Raw genomic sequence first — 25,387 nt, forward strand, 5'->3', positions numbered from 1 at the left:
TCCGTGTTGGAACAAAGCCCTTTTCATTCTGTTTGGGAATAACCCCTCTGGTTTTTTTGATGAGAAACCCACAAAGCAGCTGCCAACGGGGCTGAGCCACAAAGAGCGGCTCGGCTGGGGGAGAACAAAATGGCTTTTTCAGGAATAATCATCTTCCCCAGGATCCCTGAGCTTCGGGGAGCAGCAGAAGAAAGCAGAACGTGGTTTGGTTAGAGCTGGTTCTAATTAATCACAGAATTAGCCAGGCCCTGCCTCCCCCAGCATGGTGACTTTAAGGAATATTTAATCCCAATATGAAAAAGTTTCAACTTTACAGAAGAGCTTCGATTTCATTTTCCTGCCTTCACAAAGATCCCTCTGATAATGTGAAATATTCTCTTGATAAATACTTTTTTTTTCTTCCTAAGCGCTGGGGCGTGAGGGTTGGGGATTTAGAGAAGAGATTACAGCAGAGAAAAATGAAATTATACATTCAGCACTCAGCACTGCTCTCCAAAACCAACTCTCCCAACTGAAACCGCTTTTTGTGGTCTTTTTTAACATAAAAATGAACTTAGTCAACACATTACATAATTCTCCTCTCCCACAGTATGTTCCCAGGATTTTTCTCCCTGCATCCATCACTAATATTTCACCCACACCACAATTTTTAGGGCTGAGCCTAAAGAGGTTTTAAGTCCGGAGCGATAAATCAAAACCTGATCTCATCTCACTGCTGTAAATTCACTTCGTGGTCACCCTTGAAAGCACCACCAGTTATTGCAGAATTCAAATTATGCTTTTAAAAAAGAAACCTCTCCGTGTTCTGAGCGCTCCAACCTTTGGAATCCAGCACCAGGAATATCGAGCACGTCCCAAATCCGTTATTCCCTGGACACCATCTGCCCTCTAAAGGCGTCAGGGGAAACTACAAAGAGCTTTTTTTAGCTTTTTTTAGCCATAAAAAAAGCTCGGGAAAGGTTTGATTTTCCTTTTCTTTCCCTCCCCAGCCTCTCCCCCTGTCCCAAGCACACAGGAGGGTCCCAGGCTCAGCTTAGCCAGGCTCAGCCTGAGCTCAGCCCAGCCAGGACCATCCTCAGCTCAAGGAAAAATCCACAGGACAGAGGCAGGATCTCCCTCTGTGGACACTGAGGTAGGAGCACCATCCATAACCAGGATTCCATCCAGGCCTAATCCCACGGATTTCCCAGTTCCGGATTCCCTGGGCAGGACAAGGGCAGCAGGATCCCAACAATTCCCGTTTGTGCTGCCCTGGATCCCTGGGAGCATCCAAGGAAAGGCTGGATGGGGTTTGGAGCACCCTGGGATGGTGGGAGGGGTTGGAATGGGATGGGATTGAGGTCCCTTCCAACACAAACTGTTCCACCTGGAGAAGGGAGAAATCCTGGGAATGCTGAGAGTCCCTGCAGGGGCTCCAGGAGAGCTGGAGAGGGACTGGGGCCAAGGGCTGCAGGGACAGGAGCCAGGGAATGGCTTCCCAAGGGAAAGGGGAGATTGGGCTGGGATCTTGGCAAGGAATTCCTGACTGGGATTCTGCAATTCCCAGATTTCCCGGGGCTGCCCCTGGATCCCTGGCAGTGCCCAAGGTCAGGTTGGATATTGGGATTGGATCCACCTGGGATCATGGAATTTGTCCCTGCCATGGAATGGGTTGGGATTCCCGGTCCCTTTCCCACCCATCTCATTCCAGGATTCTGGAGCCAGGCTGGGAGAGCTGGGAATGTTCATGTGGAGAAGGGAAAAATTCCCGGGAATCTTTGGAACCCCTTGTATGGCATAAAGGGGCTCCAGGAGATCTGGAGAGGGAAAAAGGGGAGGAAATGGGGAAAAAAGAGGGGGGAAAGGCCAAAATAAAGGAGGAAGAAAGGAGAAAAAAATGGGAGAAAACAGGGGGAAAAGGGAATGGTTGGATTTTAGCGACAGAGACCAAAAAAAGTGGACAAGAGTTGGAGGGACAGGAGCCAGGGAATGGCTTCCCAAGGGAAAGGGGAGATTGGGCTGGGATCTTGGCAAGGAATTCCTGCCTGGGCTGCAATTCCCAGATTTGCTGGGGCTGATCCTGGATCCCTGGGAATGCCCAAGGCCAGGTTGGATCCTCCTGGGATGTTGGGACTGGATGGTTTTTAAGGTTTCCCTTCCCACCCAACCCACTCCATGAACATCCCAACCAGCAATAACCCGGGATTTAGGTCAATCCCAGAATCCCACCATCGTTAAGGTTGGAAAAGTCCTCCAAGATCCTCCAGTCCCACCTGGGAGCAGAATCCTTCACCCCAACACACCTGGGATGCTCCCAGCAGGAACAGCCTGGCCTTATTCCCTGGACACTGCAAGGAAATCCTGCCTCGAAAACGACTTTAAAAATATTAAAAGAATAAATGATCTCAACCCCACTGCCAAGGAGAGGATTCACAGGATCCAAATTCCCAGAAGAATCAGCAGAGCCACCCCCAAGCCCTTCCCTGCCCACCAGCCTGGATCCTTCCCACCCCTCCTGGCCTGAGGTTTCAAACTCCCAGACTTCCAAAATCACAACCCCGGTTTTTTAAAGAGCCCAAAATAAACAGCAGCAGAAAGAAAAAAAAATAAAATAAATAAATTTTTAAAAAGGGCAATTAGAAAGTCAGAATTCCTCCAAGTTCTCATTAGTAAAAGTTTTATATCCCTCCAACATGTGGCACTCCGGGAAAAAAACCTGGCAGAGGGAAAAATGCCCTGCTCCAGCTCTCCTGAGCACAGTCTCAGCCTCAGCCAAGGTGGTTCCTATTAGGAGCTTTTTTCCATTGGAAATTTACTGGTTAATTTTATGGAAACAAATCAAGGGAGCTGCGTATTATAAATCTATTAAGGATTAAAAAAAAAAACCCAAAAAAACTAACTCTGCAAATAAAATAAAAAATAAAAAATAAATAAATAAGAAACCAACCCCGGAAAAAATCTCACACCTCGCCTCCAGCCCTTTCCAATTTTCCTTTATGGGCCTTTTAAAAGGGAAAAGTGGAGCTGGGAGGTCTTCCCGGAGTCGCCACGAGTGCCACACGTGTGGCATCGCTGCTGAGCCCTGGGGAATGAGCAGCTCCATGGAGCCATCCCCTTCTCCCAGGTGAGCAGCTCCACCTGCCACAGAAACAGGGAAAGAATCCTTCTTTTATAGGGAATTTTCCTCTCCCTGCAGGTTGGGGTTGGGAAGGGAAGCTGAAGGACAGAATTCCAAAGGGTTTCAAGCGCTCTGGCTCCATCTGGAGTTAATGGGGCTGCACCTGCTTTTCACAAGGTGTGAACGTGACCCCCCAAAGAGCTCAGAGGCTCCAGCGCTGCCTTGATCCAAAGGAATGGAGGGAAGATAAATCCAGGTGGGGAAAAGGTTTGGGAGCAGAACATGAAACGCTCAGAGGTGGGCGAGGAAAGGCCACGGGGTTCAGGCAGGGCAGGGCTGGAGCTGCAGCGGGGTCAGGGCAGTGCCAGCACCAATCCCGGCTGGATGGGGAGGGAAGGGATGGAGAGCAGCCCTGGGAGGAGGATTTGGGATGGATGAGGCTGGAATGGGCCAGGCTGGGCTGATCCCAAAGGAAAGGTGGGAATTGTGTCCCGGAGCCCCTCAGGTCAGGCCCCACCTGCAGAGCTGCCCCAGCCCCGGGGCCAAGAGCAGGAGGACGTGGAGCTGCTGGAGAGAGTCCAGAGGAGGCCCCGGAGCTGCTCCAGGGCTGGAGCCCCTCTGCTCTGGAGCCAGGCTGGGAGAGCTGGGAATGTTCCCCTGGAGAAGGGCAAAATGCAGGGAATGCTGAGAGTCCCTGCAGGGGCTCCAGGAGAGCTGGAGAGGGACTGGGGCCAAGGGCTGCAGGGACAGGAGCCAGGGAATGGCTTCCCAAGGGAAAGGGGAGATTGGGCTGGGATCTTGGCAAGGAATTCCTGCCTGGGATTCTGCAATTCCCAGATTTGCTGGGGCTGCCCCTGGATCCCTGGGAATGCCCAAGGCCAGGCTGGACACTGGGATTGGATCCACCTGGAATGGTGGGAGCTGTCCCTGCCATGGATGGGGTGACCCTGAGTGAGTTTTAAGGTCCCTTCCACTCAAACCCATTCCAGAATTCTGGGATACCTCTGGATCACAAGGAACACCTGAGATAAAGAGCAAGGTCAGTCAAAGCCAACACATCCAATCCCAATTTTCCATCAGTTTCAGTGGAATCTTTCCCACAGAAATCCCAGCTGCCTTTGCTGCCCCACACCCTCTGCAGGGACAGGGATGTGTCCGGAGCCTCTGGAGCAGCTCCATCCACAGCTCCCGGCTCACCTGGACATCCTGGATGTCCCAGATTCCTCCTGGGAGCTGCTCCTCACTGCAGGACAGCCTGCTCTGCAGCAGGGACACGGGAACTCCGTGAGATGGAACCAATTCCAGGAAACGGGAAAAGGGGAAAAAAAGGGAAATCCCCAAATTCCCCAAATTCACCTGCTAATGTCTGAGCTCCTCCCACTGCTCCCAAGGGCAGGAACAGCCCCCAGGCCCTTGGGCACAGCTGGGATCAAAGGGAATCCAAAACCTGGGAGCAACTGAATTCCTACATCCAGCCTCCTAAATCCCATTCCCTACTGGGAGATGGAGGAGCTCCCGTAATTCCCGGGGATTTTACCGGGATATTTGCTCCCTGCTCACCTCAGAACCACAGAATTGGGATTATTTCAGGCAATCGGGTGACAGCTGAGGAAGAAGATGATGGGAGACAATTCCAGGCAGCCACAAGAACCCTTCCTGCCTCATCCCAATCCATGTGAAGCACTTCTGGAATTGCACTGAGCTCCCAGGAATGGATGCAGGGGAGAATCCCACCTAAAACTCTCCTTTATTTTCCCCCAACACAGCGACTGGGAGAACAGCACCAAAGATTTGCTTCTGCAAATAATCAGAGAAATCTTCAAGGACCTGGAGCCTCCTCATCCTCCAAATAAATTCCAAGCTGCCTTTTTCTTCCCTTTCCAAGTGGAGTGGAAAAGAGAGATCCTCCCTTCTCCCAAACTCTTAATAATATTCTTCAAACGCTTTGGAGATGCTTCAAGAGAAAGCACTGAAGAAATATTAACCAGGATTTCATCCCAAAGCCTCGGAGCTCATTTCGGGGCCGGCTCCACATTCCAGCCTCATTCCCTGTTCCCAAATCCCTCCTGCTTTAAGGTGATGGGCGCTTTAAAAGGTTGGGAACCTCAGGAGTTTATAAATCCCTTTTTCCCTGCTCGGTGAGTGGAACCACAGAGGTTTTCCACAGTCCCGCAGGGATATTTGGGAAAATCTGGCCGTGGATGAGCCTGGGAACTCCTGGAGCTGCCGAGTCTGACTCTAATGAAAAATGAGGAGCTCCCAGCGCAGCTGCCATGCCAGGAAACACCAAAAATGTGCTCCCAATTTCTCGCTCAGCTCCAAAGATTTGCGAGGACTTTGTGGAGCTACCGCGAGGAGTTGGGAATGATGAAGTGCAAGGCTCCGGCCCCGGCCAAGCGGTGGAGGATGCAGACACTGCCTCGTTAGTGCCCTGCTAATTGAGATCCTGCTCGGAACGCCGAGGGAGCTGCAGGAAAACGTCTGGGGCCTTTCCCTTTCCCAGCCATCCTTTGGAAAGCGCTTTATGAAATCCCACCGTGCCGCGGGAACCGGCCCGGAACGTTCAGCGGGATTCTCGGCCGGCTCCTTCTTCCCTAAGTTGAAATATAAACTTTGGGGAGGGTTTTGGATACCTGGATTTAGGGGGAAAAACACGTGGGATTTGGGAAATGTGGATTTTCTGAGTGTGCCTTGGAAACCAGGCTCTGGTTCATGTTGTGTCCCTGGGAGAGGAGGAGCAAGGGTGGATCCAGTAAAATGTTGGGACAGCGGGAAAAGAGGAGCTCGTGGAATTCTGTAGGAGACCTCAAGGATTTTATCAGGGTCTGGAAAGGTCTTGGATCCACCTGGGATAGTGGGAGGTGTCCCTGCCCATGGATGGGGGGGGAATGGGATGGGATTTGAGGTCCCTTCCAACCCAAACCATTCCAGGATTCTGGAGCCCCTCTGCTCTGGGAGAGCTGGGAATGTTCCCCTGGAGAAGGGAAAAATCCTGGGAATGCTGAGAGTCCCTGCAGGGGCTCCAGGAGAGCTGGAGAGGGACTGGGGCCAAGGGCTGCAGGGACAGGAGCCAGGGAATGGCAGAGGGCAGGGAGAGATGGGATCTTGGGAAGGAATTGTTCCCCAGGAGGGAGAGAAGAAACAAATCCCTGCTCCTCTAAATGGATCCCATCTTTTTCCAAAGACTAAAGAAGTTTTCCTCAGCACTCCACAGCCCAGGATTTTCCCTGGCTCTCTCGTGTCTTTAACCCTGACAATAAAATCCTCCAACCATTCCATGTCTCCCATTCCCATGAATCCCTTCCCTGATTTTAGGAACCCCGGCCTCAGTCTATTCCCAAGAGTTTCACAGGGAAGAAAAGCTCTCTCAAAATCTTTACAAAGAAACTTTCACCCAAAAGATGAGAGAAGACTCTTCTTCCCAATGGTTCTTTTTGGTGTTTAAAGCAATCACTCCTTGGAATCAGGATTTCACCCCCAGGATTTCATGGATAGCTCCAGGAGAGGTTTCCAGCTCACCCTCACTGCAGGAGGACCCCCAAAAGTTATTTTTGTGAGTCGAGAGGAGAAACACCAGAGAGGGACACGAACAACATCCTACACAGATCCCAGCAGAAAATTCCCTCAACTCCCTATCCTGGGAAAAATACCACAGCACAATCCGTGTGCAACTGGAAAAGTCAAGTGATTGGAAAGATGAACATTCCTGAGAGGTAGGAGCAGCAGAAGGAAAAGAAGAAGATTCCAAAATAGAAGATTTCAAAGGATGACAAAGAAGAAGATGATTCCAGAGAAGGAGAAGAAGAAGAAGGAGGAGGAGCAGGAGGAGGAGAAGAAGAGGAAGAAGAAGAAAAAGAAAAAGAAAAAGAAAAAGAAAAAGAAAAAGAAAAAGAAAAAGAAAAAGAAAAAGAAAAAGAAAAAGAAAAAGAAAAAGAAAAAGAAAAAGAAAAAGAAAAAGAAAAAGAAAAAGAAAAAGAAAAAGAAAAAGAAGAAGAACAAGAAAAAGAAAAAGAAGAAAAAGAAGAAGAACAAGAAGAAGAAGAAGAAGAAGAAAAAGAAGAAGAAAAAGAAAAAGAAAAAGAAAAAGAAAAAGAAAAAGAAAAAGAAAAAGAAAAAGAAAAAGAAAAAGAAAAAGAAAAAGAAAAAGAAAAAGAAAAAGAAAAAGAAAAAGAAAAAGAAGAAAAGATGAAAAAAGATGAAAAAGAAGAAAGAGAAGATGAAAAATAAGAAGCAAAAGAAGAAAAAGAAGAAGATGAAAAAGAAGAAAATATGAAAAAGAAGAAAAAGATGAAAAAGAAGAAAAGATGAAAAAAGATGAAAAAGAAGAAAAAGAAGATGAAAAAGAAGAAGAAAAAGATGAAAAAGAAGAAAAAAAAGATGATAAAGAAGAAGCAGAAGATGAAAAAGAAGATAAAATATGAAAAGAAGAAGAAAATATGAAAAAAAGATGAAAAAGAAGAAAAAGAAGAAGAACAAAAAAGATGAAAAAAAGATGAAAAAGATGAAAAAGAAGAAAAGGAAGAAGAAATGAAAATGAAAACGATTCCCAAGAGGAAGAGGGGCCTGTGGAAGGACACGGAACCCTCACCATTCCCAAGGGACATGGAAAGCTGTTCCTGAGCCCTCCTCCAAGCATCCCTTGGGACACCAGACAGGATTTCTGCCGCCTGGCAGCTCCTGCCCAGCCTGGAGGATGAGCTGGAGTAAATCCAGGTTTAAAAATAACCCTGGGATGCGGCAGCAGAAGGAGTGGAAGGGAAGTTGGCTGCTGTCCCCACAGGGAGAGGAAATTCCAGCTCCAGGAGGAGAAGCTGAGGAGGGGCTGCGGAGGGAAGGGACCCAGGAGCTCTCCTGGGGGCACCAACAAGAGCCTGGCTCAAAGAGCAGCTCCCTGAGCAGGGCTTAGGCCTGGCCTAAGGGAGCACAGAGCCACGGAGAGAGGGAAAAGTGGGAATGTGGAGTGGTGCAAAAGGGAATCCACACCTCAGCCAGCAGCAGGGAGGTGGTGGGGACAGCCAGGAAGGGGAGCTGGAGCTCAGGAGGACAAAGAGGCCACCAGGAGAAGCACCAAAAGGAGAGGAAAAATCAGGGCCTTCACCGGGGGGACGGAAAAGCCACGCTGAGGATGTGCCAGAACCTCTGGAGACAAGGGAATTTTGGACTGGAAGGTGAATAAACATTGGGAAATACCTAAATGCTCCAAGCAGAAGAAATATCTCAATGAGTGAGTGAATTCCAGGGGGAGGAGAGGTGGGATTCACCCAGATCCCACACACAGCAGCTCCAGGAGGAACAGTCAGACACCATCGTTATCCCAGGAATTCAGGACCTCTAAAACACACACTCAGAATGTCCAGTCAGATGTTGGAATACCATGCTCTGGAGAAGACGGTTTGGAGAACATTTGGAAAAATTCCCTATTTCAAAGAATCCCAGGGACATCTTCCACTGAATCACATCCTGTCCAACCTGGCCTGGAATGTTTCCAGGGATGGGGCATCCACCCCTCTCTGGGCAGCCGAGCCAGGGATTTACCGCCCTCATTTTAGGAAATTCACTCTTTATATCTCATTTAAATCAACCTTCCTTCAGTCCCTCGGCCCTTCTCCCTCACAACAGGCCCTGCCATAAAATCTGCCCCCGTTTATGAGGATAGCACAATTCCCATTCCCGCTCTCCGGCCTGGGAAGTCTCAGGACTGGAGTTTGCCAGCCTGTGGGCAAACTGGGACGGGGTTTGATGGGGTACTGGGACCCCACGGGGCAGTTTAACCACGGCAGACTCTGGTAAACAACTCCTGTGGTCTGTATTGAGAACAGATCTGGAAGCAGGAGAAGGGGCCCAGCAGGGAGGATTTGATCTGATCCATGACCATTCCCATGCCCCAAGCCAGCCCTTCATGGGCTGACCAGTGAAGCAATCCCCCACAATTTACTCCTGCCATAAAGGGAGCCTGCTTCCCCACAATCCTGGAGCCACCATATCTGGGATCAATAAACCTCCTCAATAGCCACATAAAACTCCTTTCATCCCTTCTTCCCTCCAGAAAAGGTGGCAACTGCTGCTCCAAATGACCGGTCCCGCTGACCAAAGGGGTGCCCACGCCTTGGGATCAGCTCCCAGCCCCACCACGAAGTCCAGGAAAACAAGTGACTGCAGCTCCTCACCCCAAAAGCTGTGGCTCATGGCCTCGGCTTTGTAGGTCCTCTGGAAAGAGTTACCAAAGATAAAACAATCTTTCCATCTTCTGATTTAAAAGGGACTTCTGGGCAATGTCTGTCTTAAAACTCAATATAAATTTGCATTTCTCCCTGGAGGCTGCTCGTTCCAAAGGGTTCCCATTGGGCTGTAACAATGCCACTGCCCTTTTTTCGGGGAACAATGACAAATCCTCGTCCCCTTGATGGATGCTCGTTCCCTACAGAAGTCAACAGTAAAAATGTGAAAGGCTTTGGAGAATCCACGATGTTCCTACCAAATTCCTCGGGCTCCGCAGCCAGGCACGATTCAGGACTCGGCAGAAGGAGTGAGGATGTGCTGAAAGAGATCCCAATCGCACCAGAAAAGTCATCCCAGGTTCCTCCCAGCCCGGCAAAGCAGGGCTTTGCTCTTCTGGGGGGCTTTCAGCAGAGATCCCATCCCGAGTTTGGCAAGATCTGCCCACTGCAAAGGGGGAACTCCGGGGGGAAACAATGAAAGGAAAGGGAACGGAGTTAAGGCACTTCGGAGCCTAACAAGTCACTGAGCTGTGGCTCAGGCAAACTTCACAAAACCATTCATCTTCTGAGGGAGCCACCAGCAAGGGCCCTGCCGCGGCTCTGGAACTGCTGCCATCCTGCTGGGAGGTCCTGTCAAACTCCCAGGATTTACGGAGCCGCGGGAAGATAACGCCGAGCGCTGGGATCAGCACGAGGAACGACTGTCTGCTCAAGGGAACCCAAAATTCCTCCCAGCCACTCCCAGACCCCGCTGTCCACAGCTGCAGGTGGCACCTCCGTTCCAAACAGCCTCCGGGAGATGGGGAGGCTCCAGGAACAAAGGGGAAATTCCCACAGACCTGCAGGGAGTTCAGAGGGATGAGAGGTTCTGAGGAGTGTTCGGGACCAGTCCCAAAGATCTCCTGGCACAAAGGGGGTTTGGGCCTCAGCAGAACCAAAATGGATCGTGCTGGACCCTCACGAGTCATAATTGGCATTTGTTGATAATTACAGACACTTAATGAGCAGATTAAAGCCACAATTTCTAATCAAGGGGACACAAAGCCGAGTTTCTGGTCTCCTTTGGAATAGGTCACATCCTCCTGAGGGCTCAGACCAAGATTCCCACTTTGCCATCTCTGTCCCTCGGGAAAAATGAAACTTTGTTAAAATCCAGCAGGAACTTCCCACCCTTAACTGCACATCCCGAAATCCATGGAAAACAGACTTTTCCGATGGCTTTCACACCTGCCCCACACCAGAACTGCCCTGGAGCAGCCAAAACACCAAAACATGGCATGGATTTATCCCATCAGCAGCTGGGATGGGTCACTGGGAGCAGAACGAGCTTTGCCTCCTGTGATTTCCCCTTCTGCCCTTGTCCTGCCTTCGGAAGCACGGGAGAGATTTCCATGGAGAGGATCTCACTGAGATTCCAGTGTTGGGCACCAGCTCCAGGAATTCCTGAGCTCGGGCACGCTCTGCTCGGCCGGGCCAACCCCCAGGAGAACTGGGCTGGCTTTGAGGGGATGACCTGAACCACGTGGGACTCGGGTGGGACAAAGCTCTCCCGGCCAAGGGCTCTGGGAAGGTCCAGGCAGGAAAAATTCCCAACTCCACCAGCTCAGCTCGGCCTCTGACAGAGGCCCAGCGGGGAAATCCTCCCAGTCAACATCTACAGGGAATCATGGAATGGGGTGGGTGGGAAAGGACCTCAAATCCCCCCCAGTGCCACCCCTGCCATGGCAGGGACAGCTCCCACTGTCCCAGCTGGATCCCAGCCCCAGTGTCCAACCTGGCCTTGGGCATTCCCAGGGATCCAGGGACAGCCCCAGCAAATCTGGGAATTCCATTCCAGGGTCTTACCACCCTGACAGCCAAGAATTCCTTCCCAATATCCCATCTGAAGCTATTTTTTTCCACTTTGAAGCCAAGCCCTGGATATCTCACCTTCCATCCCACCTGCCCAGGGTTGGATCAGTCAAACTCATTCCCTGCCTCATCCCAGGCCCAGCAGACCCACGGAAAACACGAAAGAAGAACAGAAATGGATCAATGGATAAACTCCACATTTTCTCCTCTCATCCAGTTTTCCTTCACACCAGGACCAGGTTCCCCATCTCCACCGGTTTGTCCCAGCCCCAGCTCTTCCCTGAAAGGAGGAATTTCCTTGGACACTTGCACTGCAGGAATATCCTGAAATATTCCCCAACCTCCAGCTCTCAATAAAAGACTTTAACCCCAAACATTTAACCAAGCCACCTTTACTTGCTTTGTATAAACCAAAAATTACAATTTTCGATGCGAAACGCGGTGGTTTCCTTCTCAGCCGTGGGTTTGGTTTCATGACAGCAAATAAAGATCACACCAGGTAAAAAAAAAACCCAACAAAATTCCCAATAAACTCCAAAAAATGACAACCCCGAGGAGTGATGGGGATGGAAACTCTGCCCAGAAAAAAAAAAGGAATTTCTGCAGCTCCCGCTTTGAAGAGGTTTTTCACCTCCCTCCCCATAGGATCAGAGCACTCAATTTATATAAAACAAATGTACAAACAGGCTGGGAGAGACTTTGGGAAGCGTTGGGAGCAGAAAGGAGGAGTTCCCACGATAAGGCAAACGGGAGAAGCCATCGGACACGGCGACAGAGGGATTCTGACACTCCATCTGCAGTAGGTTTTAATTATATTGCAATAAGGAGCTATATATGTGCATTTTTCATGATTTACTAGATGGCTTCTTTAAATTCTAAGCCAAGCTGTGTTTTTCTTTTTGTTTTTCTTTTAAGGAAAAAAAACCCCAGTTTTTTAAAAAATAATTAAAAATAGAAACGGCGCTGCAGCGAACATTTGGAAAATTTTTCGGAGTCGATTGTTTATTGGAACCCCAACTGATTTTAATGAAAAATATGGTTATAATTTGAAAAAAAGCAGCACTTTTATGTTTTGCATAAGGAAAGGCCCTACAATGCAACCTCCGGGGCACTTCTGGAATCAAAAAAACAAAAAAAAACCCCGAATCTCAAATGGTCGCCGGGGCTCGCCGGCCAAACCCCCTCCTGGAAACCCCAAAGATGTGGGTTCCAAAGTATTCCAAGCATCCACAACAAGTGAAACTGGATGTAGGGAAGTATGTTCCCAACATTTCCTTCTGTTTCTGGTGAAACTGGAACCAGATGACCCCGAGCAGCGCATTGTGTGAAGGGGTCATTAAGCAGCTGCAGATGCGGCCCCGCTGCTGAGCAGCGACATCGGCGCTGATGGCTTCCATCCCGCTCCGGGAAAAGGTCATCCCGGGGGTAAGGCGGGATCATCCCGCCCCTCCCGGCGTCCCAGAGCAGCCCCCGGGGTTGGGAGAGCTCGGCCAGGAGGTTCCTGGAGGGGACAATGCCAGGGGGAGCTGCAGGACGCCCCGGTGGGATGGTGGAAGGGAGTTCCAGTGGTTCTCCCGGTGGGACACGGCCGCGGTGTCTCTGCCGTGGGGTTCTCCCTGCTCGTTCCACCACAACAGCCATCCCAGTTTGGTTCCCTGGCTCTCTGAGCTCACAGCAGAGGTCTCCAGGTGGCCCTGGTGGGACCTGGCCCAGCCTTGGTGTTGCCTTCACCTTCCCCAAAACTCGGGCTTTCCTCCCCTTTTCCAGTTCATCCACGGGAAACCAGGAGAGCTGGAAAGATTCCCTGTGGAAAGGGGAAGCTCAGGCCTCACAGGTGCACAGGGAGGTTTGGAGCCCCCATCCCTGCAGGTGTCCAAGGAATTCCCGGACGTGGCACTCAGTGCCAGGCTGGGACTGGCACAGCTTGGACTGGATGGTCCTGGAGGACTTTTCCAACCTCAGTGATCCTGGGATTCTGTGTAAAGATGGGATATTAAGGGGAAATCCTTCCCTGTGAGGGGAGCACAGATTCCCAGAGCAGCTGTGGCTGCCCCTGGATCCCTGGAAGCGCCCAGGTCCGGGTTGGACATCGGGACTGGGAGCACCTGGGATGGCAGGAGGAGTCCCTGCCCCTGGAACCAGATGATCTTTAAGGTCCCTTCCCACCAGATCATCCCATAATTATCTGATCAAACAAACCACACCGAGTTCAACAGGAGCTGAGCTTGTCCAGACACCGAAGGGTTGGAGACGACACCCCTTCCTCCCAGAACCACCATCCCCTAAACGCCAAAAACCCCAAAACCAGCACCCCCTGGGCCGGTGCCCAGGTGGAAAAATTCCCATTTCCAACCGGCAGCCACTTTTTCTCCCACTTTTTGTGACAGCTGAACCTCGGATAACCGTGACTTGATCACACTTGTGCAAAAATACATCAATACATAAAAATCAGGAACAAGCCAGCACCACCAACAGTCCACACAAACACAACATCCACACATCTTAAAGAGGAGCAGCTCCATCAAGCTGAAAAGAATTAAGAGGCAAATCAGTGGGGAGAAAGAACGTAATCAGAAAAATATGAAGCCTAATTGAAAATTGTTTAAGAACATTTTAACGAGATGCTCCAGAAGCCACAATCCCACAACTGAGCAGGGCGGCCACGCTGGTTAAAAGGCAAACCTGGCGCAGATGGGAGTTAAAGAGGCCATAAAAAACCAGGGAAAAAGAAAAAGGGGACATGACAAATGGAATAAAGGGAAAAGCTCCGGCTGACAAAGGGAAATCTGGTGTTGGGATGTGCAGGGGCTGATATGGGAAGCAAGAGATGCACGGAGGAATAATTGGCTGGTTAAGTTCATCCTTGATTTATTATTTTTACTGGGGAACAGTCAAACAATGCAATGGATTCTTCCTCTAAAAGGGGAATTTTGGGAAGTGTTCAAGGCCAGGTTGGATGGAGCAACCTGGGACACGGCACGGGGTGGAATGAGATGGGATTTATGGTCCCTTCCAACCCAAACCACTCAGGGATTTCATGATTTATTTTTTCCCCCTGAGGAACCAAAAAAAGAATCTCAGTTTTGTGAACAGCTGAGAGAGGTCATGGAATTTCAGCCACGGAGATCACAGATCCCTCTGGATTGCAATCCAGTGGCAGGTAAACCACATTTTGGATGAGCAGATTGTCCAGCTCAGGTGTACAACCACGGAAATGTTGGTGTGACTCCACCTGAAAGCCTGGGCTCAGTTCTGACCCCCAAATTCCCAAAGTTTGGTGGAAAACCTCTCATTTCAAACCCCAGCAGATGCCCAGATGGGAAAACCAGGAGTTTTTCCATTGGGAAGGTGATTTACAAGCACAGCAAAGGTTAGTGAGGTGTAAGTCCTCAGCCAGGGAACCCAGATTTGCAGTTTAGTGCCACAAAATCAACCCCAGCAGGCCAAAGAAAGCCAAAAAACTGGGAACTAGGTCCAGGTTATTCTCCAGGAGAGGGAATTAGTGACCAGTGCAAAGTACCTGAACGTTTGGAGAGAGCAGGAGACTGAAGAATATCCTGGCAATTATTTTCCAAGGATTGAATCTGCAATCCTTTAGGGAATGAAGGGAACAAACATTAATAAAAGAGGGAACAGCAACAGAGCAGAAAGACAGAGAGCAGACAAGCAAGAAACATTCCTGAAAGAAAGAAGCAAAGAGGGCAGAAAGCTGACAAAAACATGGGATTTGGGAATTTGTACAACCGAAGGCAGCAAGAAAAGGGAAACCTGGAACTGCCACACCTGGCAGGACTGGGCTGGACATGAGGGACGAGGCCAAGTCCTGCACCAGGGTCAGGACAACAAATCCAGGCTGGATGGGGAAGGGATTGAGATGAGCTAAGGAGGATTTGGGATGGATGAGGCTGGAATGGGCCAGGCTGGGCTGATCCCAAAGGAAAGGTGGGAATTGTGTCCCGGAGCCCCTCAGGTCAGGCCCCACCTGCAGAGCTGCCCCAGCCCCGGGGCCAAGAGCAGGAGGATGTGGAGCTGCTGGAGAGAGTCCAGAGGAGGCCCCGGAGCTGCTCCAGGGCTGGAGCCCCTCTGCTCTGGAGCCAGGCTGGGAGAGCTGGGAATGTTCCCCTGGAGAAGGGCAAAATGCAGGGAATGCTGAGAGTCCCTGCAGGGGCTCCAGGAGAGCTGGAGAGGGACTGGGGCCAAGGGCTGCAGGGACAGGAGCCAGGGAATGGCTTCCCAAGGGAAAGGGGAGATTGGGCTGGGATCTTGGCAAGGAATTCCTGACTGGGATTCTGCAATTCCCAGATTTGCTGGGGCTGCCCCTGGATCCCTGGGAATGCCCAAGGCCAGGCTGGACACTGGGGCTGGGAGCTGGGATAACGGGAGGTGTCCCTGCCCATGGAAGTGGATGGGATTGAAGGTCCCTTCCAACCCCAGCCACTCCATGATTCCATGAAATGCCAGAGTTTGAAGGCCCAGGGATGAGAAAATCATCGTTGTTACACCTTGAGTTGTTTCTGCTCCTGGAGCAACCCCTGAGTGCAGAACCGACAGCGCTGGGCCCTGGCTGGGCCCCGTGTGCTGAAGTCTCAGATTTTGTGAACATTGAAATCTTCTCATTTAAAGTGAATTTTCCTGTATAAAACCTTGTGCTTTTCAAGCTGCCCAAACACCTCGGTCTGGAGTGAGAACAGACAGAGAACCCTTAACCCTGGAAATGGTTTGGTGAGGAAAAAATGTAAATACAGAGAGGAACAAAGAGCGCAAATTCACAGAGGGGCACCGGGGCCACGTCTCATCCTTCGTGGCGCCAGCTGATACCAGCCATGGGATCATTCCCAAAACAAATCCATGCCCGAGACAACCAAAAAAACACTTTCTGACTCAGCCAAGGCCTGGTGTCCAAGGCCACCCTCTCCCCCAGGGTCAGGCTCCTCTGTGAGTCACAGCTTGATTCCTTTTCCCGTAACGCAGCAAGTTCAGCACTCCAAGAATTTCCAAGTTCCATCAAAATCCATAAACACGTTTTATTCCATCCAGGAGAACATTGAACTTGGCGGCACCGAGCACCGCAGCGGTGGCCGCCAGTCAAACAAAAAAATCCTCTTTGGAAGAGTCCAAAACGTCTCCCAGGAGGGAAAGGAAGGAGAGGTCTGGAAAATGGGCATCTCCCTGCACACAGCCACCCTTCAGCTGTAAACAAAACATCCATAAAAAGCCGGTGATTATTCCCTGTTTACATTAAGGGCCTGTTGAAAACGCCTGGTTCTGGCGGCACAGGGAGGCACCCCTGGATTAACAGCTCGCCCTGGGCCACACAGGGAGCGTTATCAGAGCCCAAATCGCAGCTCCCAAACCCCTGGCTGCCCCAGCTGGAGCTCAGCTTCCCTTCCCTCTCAGCTCCTCTTGGCTTTTGATATTTGGTCTTGGCCACGAGAAGGGAAAGAAGTTGGAATCCAGCGTTCCTGCGTGAAGGTTTGGGATGGCGGCGCTCAGGTAGCCCTGGATCCCAAACCATGCAGAGCAGGAGCTGGCCACTGGCTAATGGCCACCTCCAGGTCAGGGCTTGTGGTTGGAGCTCTGAGCTTTCAGAGAAAATGACTCACTGGGATTGCGAAGGTTTTCCAAGGATGACGCAATGGCCGCCACAAGCCTGGATGGATCAGCCCTGGAGGTCTTTACTCCGCTCCCAAACCCGTGACCCAGCTTTGACCTTCAACTCCTCAACCCCTGGCTGCTCATTTTCAACAGTGTCTACCACCAGTGTTCCCCAAACACAAATCAAGACCCCCTTCCTTGGTGAATCTAACACATTAAATCCCTCAAGCCTCAGAAATCCTGTTTCCAACACCGAGATTCCAACTGTCCCGTCTCTGTCCAGCTCCAGCGAGGAGAGGACAGCCTCTGAACACACCCCAGTGAACGTTCTGCAGGTGGAACCACACCAACACCTGCCACGAGGACCTTCCAGAGGGATTGCACAGGACGTGGCTCCCTTGGAATCTTTTGCCTGAACTGCTCCATTCCACATCCCAAAAAACGCAGCAGCTCCGGAGGAAAGGGGAAAAGCCTAAGGAAAAACTTTATTTAGAGGATGTCACTCCCTCCAAGGCTCAGAAAGGAAAGCAGCCCCCTCTGTTCCCATGTGGATCTTGAGAGAATCCATTTCTTTAGGATATCCTAAATCCATTGGAACCCATTTCACATCAAAACTCATTTAACTCCATCCTATCCAGACCCTCTGTGTACCCTGAGGTGTCTCCAAAGGATCCTGGCAGAGGTTCCCAAAGCAGCTGAGGCTGCCCCTGGATCCCTGGGAATGTCCAAGGCCAGGCTGGATCTTGGAGCCCCCTGAGATGGTGGGAGATGTTCCTGCTCGTGGATGAGATGATCCTTAATGCCCCTTCCCACCCAAACCACTCTGTGATTCCCTGGATTGTGCAAACCGCAGGAAGTCTGCAGCTGGCAAACTGTGCCACACCCAAACCAGGGATATTCCACAGTCCCGAAGCTCCAACACCATCAAACTGCATTTTTTGGGATCAGGAATCTTGCAGTTGTCTCAGGGGAACATCAGCCCCTCCCTGTCCGTTATTGATCCTGGTTTCCCACATGGAAAACCCAGCAGGTCCCAAGGGTCTCTGATCCATCCCAGGCAGCTCCGAACGCTCCGGCACAGGGAAAACGCCGATCCTGTGCCTCCCCTCCTCCAGGAACGGCCAGGAACGAGCTCCCCTTCCCAGACTGCAGCCAAAAAGGGAGCACAGCCTTGCCGAAGGCCACGGAATCATTTCCTGGTAATTATCCTCATTCCCTGCTCCCGGGGCTGCTCCCGCCTCACAGCCAATAAATAAAACCTGTAGGAATTGAAATCCTACGGAATTCAGGACCGAGGAGTGACCTCACCTCTGAAAGGGCTTCCTCCATCTTTCCAAAAATCCCAAACTTTTCCCTGGAAACCTGCAGAGGTTGGGATGAGGGATGAGACCTGAGCAGGTCCCACCAGCAGAGGGTCTGACCCAGGGGACACCTGAGCCACCACAGGTCACCGGGAGACGGGAGCCGATTCCCTAAAAATCAGCGGATTTCCATTTTAACCTGATTTATAGGATCTCAGGGAGGCAACCTAAGATGGAATTTCATCATCACCAACCTTGATAGCAGATATAGAATAAATTCCTGAATGTAGAATAAATTCCTGAACCCGATGTGAGCGACCCTCGCCTCCCACGATTCCGAGGTTTTGCTGTTTCCAGCCCCCCATTTATGTCCCTGCCCCACCTCACCCCAAATCCTGCTGGCTCCCAGCAAATATCCAGGAGGTAAATCAGGAAAACACAAATAAAACCAACCAGAATCAACAGCTCCAAGAGATCAGAGCCCTCAGCAGGGCCATGGGAAACTTCCCGTGAGCTCCATGAGCAGCTCCACATGGAAAACCCCTCACCAGGAGCAGAGAAATCCCCAAACGCAATCCACGAGCTGCAGGATGAGGGGGGTTAGGACAGCACCCCATGGGCCATGTGAAACTGGCCACTCCTGGTTCTGGTGGCCACCAGGGTCACCAGCCTCTCCCTGGCCTTGGGCACGGCGGGAGGAGAGCAGAAGGTCCCCTCAGAGGTTGGATTTGGTTGGATTTTGGTCCCCTCAGAAGGTGCTGTGAGGCCACGGGCTGGACCCAGAGATCTCAGAGGTTTTTGGTTAATGCCATGATTCTGTGAGATCCTGGAGGTCCTCCTGACCTTCCATGGTCCTGGGAGAAGCAGAGCTGGAGGGCAGCACTGAGGTGACCCACACCAGGTTTTACCCAATCCCAAGTTCTGGAAAACTTCCTGCCTGGTTTAGTTTTCCATCTGCTGCCCAACAGAGCCCAGAGATTTCTATTTCTATCCTGGTATTTGGCAAGGCCAAGGAATATTTCCTAGCGGGAATATAAAAAAAATAAATAAAAAAAAATAAACCTTCCATTCACACTGAAACATCTCCTGGACATCCCTGTGGGACTAACTCCCAGAAGGACGAAATCCAAACCCCCAAGTGGGAAAAATAGACTGATTACCTGCCAGGAGCCTCAGGAGGGACAAGCCAAGCCCTAATAACAGCCTGAGCTCCCATCTGGCATCCACACAGCAACTGGGAAAACGTCCCTGCTCCGAGCTGGACCGGCTCGTCGGGGTAATTGCTTCGGAATTAATTAAATGTTCCTCTCTGCAGCTGCACAGAACGTTCACAGATCATTCCCTGATTGCACTGATGATTCCCTGGAATGGATGTGACCATCAGACCCAATTCCCCACGAGCTGGATCCCGTGATCCTTGTGGGTCCCTTCCAACGCTCTGTGCGTGAGGAATTTGCATCTAAATGTTCGTATTTTAGGCTGAAATCCTGAATGTTCGTTTCGGATTTGTGAATTCACTGCCTGAGTCTTTAACCCTCAAAATAATTAAGATGTCAGAGGGGAAGAACGGATTCCCACTGGGAAAGGGGAGATTGGGCTGGGATCTTGGCAAGGAATTCCTGCCTGGGCTGCAATTCCCAGATTTGCTGGGGCTGATCCTGGATCCCTGGGAATGCCCAAGGCTGGGTTGGACACTGGGATTGGATCCAGCTGGGATCCTGGGAGCTGTCCCTGCCCTTGGGATGGGATGGGAATGGGATGGGATTTAAGGTCCCTCCAAGCCAAACCATCCCAGGATTCTCGGAGATGGGAGCTGTGCTTGGCTGAGGAGCCTCTGTGCTCCAAATCTGTGGAGATTTGGGGATGTTCCAGAGGTGGAAATGTGTCCTTCTGAAGGCCCTCCCCGTGACCCCGCTCTCCTCTGGAATTCCTTCACGGTTCCTTCACGTCCCAGCTGTGACTCCGAGCAGGGCAAGGAAAAAGTGGAACGTTTCGCCCTAAAACTGAAATTTTGCTGAGCCTAATTAAAGCAACTCGTGATGATTACGTAAAACGCTGTCCCAGGCCTTCAAACGAGTTCCTCAGTGCCGGCTCCGCTCGAGCTCCGTGCCTAATCACCCCTGGAAGGAGCAGGAGCTGCGGGTGTTGAAAGGGAACAGCGCGAGCTTGGCCCGGGCACCCAGCGACCGCGAGCGTTGAAACTCGCAGGGAACACGAGCAGAGCTTTGATCCCAAATTCCCCCAGCTCGGGACTCACCCAGGGCGCTGAGCAGACAACAGGGGGAGAAAGGAGGTTTTGGAGTGACTCCAGAGCTTGTGACAGCGGTGTCGCAGCTGTCCTCTCACAGAAACCCTCCCCGTGGAATTCCCGGCACAGAAATGGGATCCAGGTCAGATCCCTTCCCTCTCATCCCGAGAACCTCCATGGATGCTTCAGCCTCTTCCAAACCGGGTCACTGCTGGAAGGCAGCAGCAGAACAGGCTGGGATGCAGCCAGGGCAGGATCTGGGGCCGAGGGAAGATCTCGGCACGCTCCTCGTTCTCCCTCAGGACAACGTGGAAATGGAGCTGCACAACCCACAGGGTAACAAATGTCACTTGAGGCCTCCTGGAATTATTTTAATCAGGTTTAGGACACGGTCCAAACCTGTTAGAAACCACTGAGAGCTGAAAAACCAAGTGGGAGCTGCAGCAGTGGTGGACTTGGTTCTTGGATAAAAGTGGGAATGCAAATGGGATGATCCCAACTCCTCAGGCTCTTCAGCTCAGGTAGAGCAGCTTTTTTAAGGAATAACGACCCTCCTAACCCCGTTAGGAATCTGCAGGAAGTTCAGTGATGTCAGGCAGCTCCTGCAGACTCAGCTCCCTTGATCACCTCTTGATTTTATATTAATAATATTATTATTATTAATACAAATTTATGATTTAATATTAATATGAGTTCATCCCGGTTCAACTGGACCAAGCAGGGTTAGCAGCAGAACTTCAGGAAAATGAGGAGCGGCTGGAGAAGCACCAAGTTATTCCTGAGGTGGAACTGTGTGGAGGAGAGGAAGAACCTGGAATGGGACCATGGAGAAGGAGAAGGAGAAGGAGAAGGAGAAGGAGAAGGAGAAGGAGAAGAAGGAGAAGGAGAAGGAGAAGGAGAAGGAGAAGGAGAAGGAGAAGGAGAAGGAGAAGGAGAAGGAGAAGGAGAAGGAGAAGGAGAAGGAGAAGGAGAAGGAGAAGGAGAAGGAGAAGGAGAAGGAGAAGGAGAAGGAGAAGGAGAAGGAGAAGGAGAAGGAGAAGGAGAAGGAGAAGGAGAAGGAGAAGGAGAAGGAGAAGGAGAAGGAGAAGGAGAAGGAGAAGGAGAAGGAGAAGGAGAAGGAGAAGGAGAAGGAGAAGGAGAAGGAGAAGGAGAAGGAGAAGGAGAAGGAGAAGGAGAAGGAGAAGGAGAAGGAGAAGGAGAAGGAGAAGGAGAAGGAGAAGGAGAAGGAGAAGGAGGAGAAGAAGGAGGAGAAGAAGGAGGAGAAGAAGGAGGAGAAGAAGGAGGAGAAGAAGAAGGAGAAGGAGAAGAAGGAGAAGAAGGAGAAGGAGAAGCACTGGCTGAGCATCTCCTGGATGTGGCTGCAGCAATCAGAATCCCAGGCTGGTTTGGGCTGGAAAGGACTTTTAGTCCCACCAGTGCCACCCCTGCCATGGCAGGGACACCTCCCAGTGTCCCATCCCACCCGGCTTTGAGCCGTTCTGAACTTTCACTTCAGCCCTGAAGGGATCAGTGAGTGATCCCCGTTCCCTGAGGATGCACAGGAGATCAAACAGAAGCTGCTGAGATGGGAACCAAGCTGCTCTCCATATGCCCGAGGGACGGGCCCTCTATAAATAGCCTGGTGGGAAGCGAAGTCTCCTCAGGAACATCGCTGATACAAAGTTGGGTTTGTTCCCAGCCTCAAAAGGAGGAGGAGGAGGAGGAGGAATAAAAGCTGATTGCAATCTGATGGGTGCAGCTCTCTTATCTCTGCATTCCCACAGCGGCTTCACGTGAGAGCAGCTCCGGAGCCCCGCGGAAAACACGAGCTCAGGGACCTCAGCTCTGCTAGAAATCAACAGCTGAGCTGCAAATCCAGGATGGAATTTCAGGAGGTTCCAGCCCCCTGCTCCACCTTGTGCTTCCCGCTGTGTCCTGCTCCATCCCAGACCCTCTCACACATCCCAACACCTCCAGGCTTCTCCAAAGTGCCTCCCGAGGGGGGTCTGGAGACAAAGCTCCGCAAAGCTCTCCTGGAATCTTTGGGAAGGAAGGCTGGTGGGAGCTGGGATGGTTCCCCAGGGAATGGCCACGATCCCAAGGCTGCCAGAGCTTTGGGAGCGTTTGGACAGCGCTCCCAGGGACAGGGTGGGATTTTGAGGTCAGGATCGGGGCTGGACTGAGGATCCTTGTCATGGATTCTCCTCATGGCAAGGGCTGGAAGGAGATGATCTCAAAGGTCCCTCTCACCCCAAATGGTTCCATAATTCCATGATCCTGGTGGGTCCAACTCAGGACATCCTGCCCCAGATTCCCACTGCTCCACATGGAAAATACCTTAGGGAGAGAGCTCCTGGGAATCCTTTAGTGGATTTAGCTCACCCGCTGCACCTGCGCGAGCAAAGCAGAGCTGAGACCCACAGAATCCTGAGGCTGGAAAAGATCCCTAAAATCAGCAACTCCAAGGATATTCCAGAGCTGGGATCTCCCAGGATGGGGACTCATCCACTGCTCCCTGGGCAAGGAGCAGGAGACCTTCCCATCACCCCGAACACCACATTCCAGAGTGATGGAAAAGGCAGCAGGAACAACCTAAAAGCAAGCTCAGGGAAATGCCTGGGATGAACTGACAGCTGGGGGAGAGGGAGAAACGGGGAAAACACAAACCCCACGAAATTTTGGGCTAAAAAAGTCAGCCTGGAAATTCACAGAGAACCAAAATTCTGCAGAGCACCTCGGTGCCCCTTCCCTGCATAGCCAGAGGTGGTGGGAACGGTGGGAAGGGCAGCAAATCCCTGGAATTTGGGGCTGGAGGGATGAATTCCCCACCTCAGCTCGTGCTTTTCCACAGAACAAAGATGGAGAGACAGGGAATGGTTTTCCCAAGGCAGCTGCAGCCCTCGGCAGCGCCTGGAAGAGGCTCCGTGTGTGGCGCCATAAAGACGCAGGGATGCTCCTTGAAGTGGGATCCTGCAGGGAATTCTGCTCCCAAGGCACACGGAATGAGGAGACTCCCCGTGGCTCCAGCTGCTCCTCCGGGATGGATCCCGTGAGCCGCCCTCCAGCCGGGATTTGATCTCTTTTCCCTGTGGAATATTTTCCTTCAGCATCCCAGGTCGAAGGCAGAGGCCACACCAAGCCTGACACTGCTCCATGTGGACCACATTCCCAGGATGATCCAGGAATTCCCTGGATGAGCCCCTTGGAAAGGCAGGAGTGGAGACCCCGGATCTCCTGCCAGCAATCCCACCCTGCTCCCGAGCCCGGGGCTGAGCTCTCCCCGCAGACTCGGAGGCTCGGGCTGTCAAGGCAGCGAATCCCAGCGGGAATTCCAGCATCCCGAGGATCTGGATGCCCCCCACGCTGCCAGCACAATGAAATCCATCCACGGGACACTCCCCTTCCCAAATATCCGTCTCCTCCTTCCCTTCCCCTCCGAGCTCCTCGGCAGCTCTGTGACATTTCAATTTGGGAAACTCCGGGATCCCAAATCCAGCGGCTGCTGCCGCTTCCCATCCTCTGACAGCCCCGGCTGGGTTCCTGTAAACACCTCCCCACTGCAGCCACGCCAGGGGGGAGCTTGAAGTGAGAAAAACCCACGGGGGGTGAAATTGGAATTCTCCAATCCCATCCAAGAGTGGAGCGGGAGCTTCCCCAGGCACCCCCGGTTCCCGCTGCCCGCCCAGGGAAGGGAGCAGGGATGAGGATGGGAGGTGGAAGGAAGGCTGTTTAATCTCTTCTTGATTCCCAATAATTACTTAAAGCTGCCAGGGACCTTGTTTTGAAAATCCCACTGTGTGCACTCCATATATCCCGCTCCCACTGACACCAGGAATTAGAAAATTCCAGCTCCATCAAAACGGCTTTTGGGCGGATTTCGCTGCTCTGGACTTTCTCAGGCTGCAGACAATGCAATAAAAGCTCCCCCTAAAACAATATTCCTCCCTATTTTAACAGAGGGGAAATATTTCTTCTGTTCTGGCTCTTTGCTACCACGAAATTTCCAGCCAATGCCAAATTTCAGCTGTTTTCCAGCAAGGCTCGGGAATTTGGGATGCTGGAACGAGCGAGGAGCTCGGGAGCAAACTCAGCTTTGAGCACGTGCTTGATTTCCCCTGAAGGCCTTTCCTGACCAGGCCTGGTTTGCTCGATCAGGGCACGAAAAAGAACATAAAACATTGAAAATTCACTTTAATAGCGACCCAGGGTTTCTCCCCAAACCGAAAATGAAAAATTAATATGGATGGGATGGTGTTTTCCTTGGTCACTGCCGTGTTTTTCCAGTCCTCCGCGTGTTATTCCAGGCTGTTTTATGGAGAGGCGTTATTTGCTCAGCTGAATTATTCCCACTTTATCCCGTCTGATTCAGACATCCGTTGGATTTATGGACAATGGTGGCTCCTGGTCAGAAATCAGAGGGGATTCACGGAGATCTCTTCTGTAAAAGTCGTTTTTGCCAAGGTGGAATTGACCCAAAATTAATTTTTTATTTTAGATTTTTTTTTTTAGGTTGTGGACTTCCAATCACTGGAAGTGCCCGAGGCCAGGTTGGATGTGGCTTGGAGCAACCAGGAATCACCAAATTAGGAAAATTTAAATAAAATTATCATGGCACTGAGCAAATCAGGCTCATCAGAGTGAACCTGCATCAGGGAAAAATGGGAATTCTCCCAAAAGCCACCCTGAAATCCTCATTTAAATTCAATTTCTCCTTCAACCCCCCTGAGATGAAACAGAATTAATTCAGTGGGAGAGCAAGGAAGGAGCCTGAGCACGGCAGGAGCGGCGCTGCTGCTCCATCCCTCCACTCTGGGCACACCTGGGATCCAGGAGAAGCCTCTGGAGGGATTTCCTCTCCCTAAAACAGCTCAGGAAAGGTTCTGAGCCAAAGCTGAGCCAATTCCTGAAGTTATTCCCGTTCCTAATTCCATCCTCACTCGGCGCTTTTCCCTTCCCTGCCGTTTTTAAACCTAAGGAGAGGAAAAGTGGCTCAGACACCAACAGCTCAAGCACTGCCCCTTCCCAAACCTTCCCAAAAAATCCACACAATTCCCCAAGGCTTGGTTTGAACCCCAAAAATCACCCGGCAGCGCCCACA

General features: G+C 51.2%; 1 protein-coding gene across 4 annotated transcripts in view; it reads right to left on the reverse strand.

Annotated features, from left to right (window-relative positions):
• The window catches only part of EXOC6B (exocyst complex component 6B), a 282,178-nt gene that overhangs the window by 171,597 nt on the left and 85,194 nt on the right, over positions 1-25,387 (reverse strand). For 3 of the 4 annotated variants that reach the window (XM_058837775.1, XM_058837778.1, XM_058837774.1), the window contains exon 7: positions 14,687-14,758. The exons of the other annotated variant lie outside the window; for it this stretch is intronic. In XM_058837775.1, the coding sequence (XP_058693758.1) occupies positions 14,687-14,758 (72 nt within the window). The remainder of the gene's footprint in view (positions 1-14,686; positions 14,759-25,387) is intronic. 4 annotated transcript variants of the gene reach the window in all.

Source organism: Poecile atricapillus, chromosome 4, assembly GCF_030490865.1.
Source record: "Poecile atricapillus isolate bPoeAtr1 chromosome 4, bPoeAtr1.hap1, whole genome shotgun sequence".
NCBI classification, from domain to species: Eukaryota; Metazoa; Chordata; class Aves; order Passeriformes; family Paridae; genus Poecile; species Poecile atricapillus.